This window comes from Ursus americanus, chromosome 19 (genome assembly GCF_024610735.1).
Source record: "Ursus americanus isolate L20-20 chromosome 19, mUrsAme1.1.p, whole genome shotgun sequence".
Classification (NCBI taxonomy): Eukaryota; Metazoa; Chordata; class Mammalia; order Carnivora; family Ursidae; genus Ursus; species Ursus americanus.
Genome location: NC_142145.1, coordinates 58,844,500 through 58,848,679, shown reverse-complemented (window position 1 = coordinate 58,848,679; position 4,180 = coordinate 58,844,500). Strand labels below are relative to the sequence as shown.

At 43.2% G+C, this 4,180-nt stretch overlaps 1 protein-coding gene across 1 annotated transcript; it reads left to right on the top strand.

Moving 5' to 3' along the window:
- The first annotated feature begins 1,749 nt into the window (after positions 1-1,749).
- Positions 1,750-2,676, top strand: LOC148108524 (olfactory receptor 4E2-like). The gene has a single exon (XM_087870007.1). It carries the CDS (start codon positions 1,750-1,752, stop codon positions 2,674-2,676), a length of 927 nt encoding a protein of 308 aa, XP_087726133.1.
- The last annotated feature ends 1,504 nt before the right edge of the window (positions 2,677-4,180 follow it).

Here is a 4,180-nt window from a genome sequence, read left to right as displayed (position 1 = left end):
GGTCATTCAGTCTTTGCTTGTTTGTGGAAGCAAGGGAGTCTTTATTACCACCAGACAAAGCCTGTCTTTCCTGAGCTCTGAAAGTCAGCATACAGATTCGATTTGGGCTGTTCTGGAGAAGAAATGGCAGAGTACAGCTGAAGCATGAGAGTTCTGCTCCCCTGGGCTTCCTGATCCAGTGTCACTCTCTGAGACATAACTCACCAGGACCGCATCCTTGGAATATCTGAGGGAGGTGCTTTTGAGTCTTTCTCTAGACACAGAGGAGGACACTATTTGGTTCTTACCTTAAAGCATCCTCACCTTTAAAAGCCTCAGAGAAGGGGCACCTGGGTGATTCAGTGGGTTAAGCATCTGACTCTTGATCTCCGCTCGGGTCTTGATCTCAGGGTTGTGAGATTGAGCCCCACATCAGGCTCTTCCCTGGCGTGGAGTCTGCTTAAGATTCTCTCTCTCCCTCCCCCTCTGCCCCTCTGTCCCACCACCCTTAGAAAACAACAACAACAACAACTTAAGAGCCTCAGAGAAGTTTTCTTTCTCCACTTGTTTTGGTTGGCAGCTAGGTAGATCATATCATAATATACTATGAAGAATAAAATCTTTTTTTGAGAAAAGATTTAGTTACTCCTGTGAGAGAGAGAGACAGAGAGAGAGACATGGGGCTTGATCTCACAACCCTGACATCATGACCTGAGCGAAAACCAAAAGTCACACACGTGACCGACTGAGCTACCCAGGTGCCCCAGTAGTTATTGCTTTTTAGGAAAATTTCAATGTAATGGAAAACAGAAAGAAGTGGGTTTTTTTTAATATTTCAGTACCATAAAATAGGCATGAAAGACTAGACATAAGATTTGATTGTATCAGCAAAGTTTTCTTTTTTTAAAAGATTTTATTTATTTATTTGACGGAGACAGCCAGCGAGAGAGGGAACACAAGCAGGGGGTGTGGGAGAGGAAGAAGCAGGCTCCTAGTGGGGGAGACTGATGTGGGGCTCAGTCCCAGAATGCCGGGATCACGCCCTGAGCCAAAGGCAGAGGCTTAATGACTGTGCCACCCAGGCGCCCCCAGCAAAGTTTTCTTAAAGGTGGGGGTAACATGGCAGAAACAGTAACAAACCTGCTTGGACAGAGGAGTACGTAGGGGAAAAAGGAGGATTCGCCCCCAGCGAAGTTTTCTTAAAGGTGGGGGTAACATGGCAGAAACAGTAACAAACCTGCTTGGACAGAGGAGTACGTAGGGGAAAAAGGAGGATTCCAGACTGGAAAAATAAACAGGTATTAGTCTGTTGCAGGCTTTGGATGTACATTTAATTTGACAGGAAGAGTGAAATGGTGAAAGACTTTAGTTGGGAGTCATATTTTGGAAGATTAATTTGGTGTTATCTGTGGGTTAGACCGAAATGAAAAAAGCCAGCTAACTAGTGGCTAAGAGTTTTGGCAACTTAACTTATTCTTGTCAGATTCATGTATCTCATCTGCAAGCCAGGAATAGTAATGCCTATGCTATGGTGCAGTTGTGGTTAATAGGAATGTGTATATAAAACGCTGGGAACAGCTCCTGGTACATAATGGGTGTATTGTAACAGTCGCTATTAGGTTGCTCTTCTATTTTATATGCCCTGATAATAAATAAGCAATTCATAATGGAATATAGAATCACTTCAATGAGTTCTAGTCCTGTAATCTTAAAGCTAAATTACTTTCATGGCTCCCCCCCACCCCCCAAGGTCCTTTGAGAATTCATTGGATGGATGCTCTAAATCAAACAAGAGTGATTGAATTTGTCTCCTTGGGACTCACTGAGAACTGGGTGCTGGAGGTACTATTTTCTGTAGCATTCTCCATCACGTATGTACTGACCCTTTTGGGGAACACTCTCATCATAGTTACTATAGTTTTTACCCCACGTCTCCATACCCCCATGTACTTCTTCCTGAGCAATCTGTCTTTTATTGACATCTGCCACTCATCTGTCACTGTGCCCAAGATGCTAGAGGGCTTGCTTTTGGAGAGAAAGACGATTTCCTTTGATAATTGCATCGCACAGCTGTTCTTTCTACATCTGTTTGCTTGTGCTGAGATCTTTCTGCTGACCATCATGGCTTATGATCGTTATGTAGCCATCTGTGCTCCATTGCACTATCCCAATGTGATGAACATCAGGGTCTGTGTACAGCTCGTGTTTGCTCTCTGGTTGGGGGCTGCTGTCCACTCTCTGGTGCAGACCGTCCTGACCATTCGTCTACCTTACTGCGGCCCCAACATTATTGATAGCTACTTCTGCGACGTGCCCCCTGTCATCAAGCTGGCGTGCACAGATACGTACCTCACGGGAATGCTCATTGTGTCTAACAGTGGAACCATCTCCCTCACCTGTTTCCTGGCTTTGGTCACCTCTTACACGGTCATCCTGGTTTCTCTTCGAAAACAGTCAGCTGAGGGGCGCCAGAAAGCCCTGTCTACCTGCTCAGCCCACTTCATGGTGGTTGGCTTCTTCTTCGGACCATGTATCTTCCTCTACACTCGGGCAGACACCAGCTTCTCCATGGACAAGGTGGTGTCCGTCTTCTACACGGTGATCACCCCTCAGCTCAATCCCCTCATTTACACCTTGAGGAAGGAGGAGGTACAAAGTGCCATCAAGCATCTCAGACAGAAACAGGTTTTTTCATGAAGTCAGGCACACGATGGATTTGGAGTCACAAGTATAATTATGGCCATATCTTTAACAAGACAGTGGAAGAAAAAAAACAGAATCAGTAGATCAAATGGCACAGAGCAGAGCTTCTTTTTAAAGGGAAGGACTTATTAACTTTTACTTACAGAGAGGAAACGATCATGGTGGAACCTAAAGGAAAAAGAATCTGGAGCTCCCTCGGTGGCTCACTCGGTTAAGTGTCTGCCTTCGGTTCAGGTCAGGATCCCGGGGTCCTAGGATGGAGCCTGGAGTGCAGCTCCCTGCTCAGAGGGGACTCTGCTTCTCCCTCTGCCCCTCACCCCGCTTGTGCTCTCTCACTCTCTCAAATAAATAAATAAAATCTGAAAAAAAAAAGAATCTGGAAAACTTTAAAGAAGACTTCTGGTTTCACTAGTAAAAGATCACAATTTGGGGCATGGACTGAGTTTCAGGAACAGGTACACTTGTGAGAGAACTTATTTTCTTGATTTGTGGATTCTGTGGGTTATTGCCTCTGGGAAGCGATATCACACTTAGGTTCTATAAATTAAAGTGGTTTTAATTTTGCCTTTTAATTTAGATTCAAGGTGTTTATTTAAGCCATCAATGATTTATAGTGGATTAAAGTGTTACTTTGAACGTGATTCCTCATTCCTGCATCTATTTTGTATTTTTCATAATACTTTGATAAGATCAAGGTGGAAATGTATAAAGAACTTACTGTAAAATAAGGTTTATTGGTGTAGAATTTAGTTCCATAACATGCATGCATTTTAATTGGACAGTTTGAGGAATTTTGACAAAGGTATATATACACCCACGTAACCATGTCTCCGGTCAAGATATAGGGCATTTCCATCACCCAGAGAGTTTCTTCAGTCCCTTCCCAGCCAATCCCTCTATCTCCACCCAAGCATGCAAGCGTCTGATTTTTGTCGCTATGAATTAGATGTATCTTTCCTAGAGCTTCATATCCATTGAATCATACAGTACGAACTTTTCTGTGCCTGAATTCTTTAGCTCTGCATGCTGCTTCTGAGATTAACCTATGTCTTTTGTGGGTATTAGCAGTTTGTTTCTTCTTATTGTTGAATAATATCTCATGGTATGGGTATGCCACAGTTGTTTATTCAATCATTTACTGGTGGACATTTGGGTGTTTTCAGTTTTTGGCAGTTGTGAGTAAAGTAGATATAAATGTTTATTTACAGGTTATTTTGGCCACAGGTCTTCATTTCTCCTGGGTAAATACCTAAGAGTAGAATTCTTGGATTATATAGTAAGTGTATGTTCAGCTCATAAGAAACCAGAAGGCTGTTTTTCCAAGTGGTTGTATGATTTTTTGAAGTTGTTTATCTTTAAATAAACTCTACCCCTGCTGTGGGGCTCGAACTCCTGACCCTGAGATGAAGAGTCTCACGCTCCACTGACTGAGTCAGCTAGGTGCCCCCAAAGTGGTTGTAAGATTTTAGGTTCTCATCAGAAGTCGAGGAGTTTAACA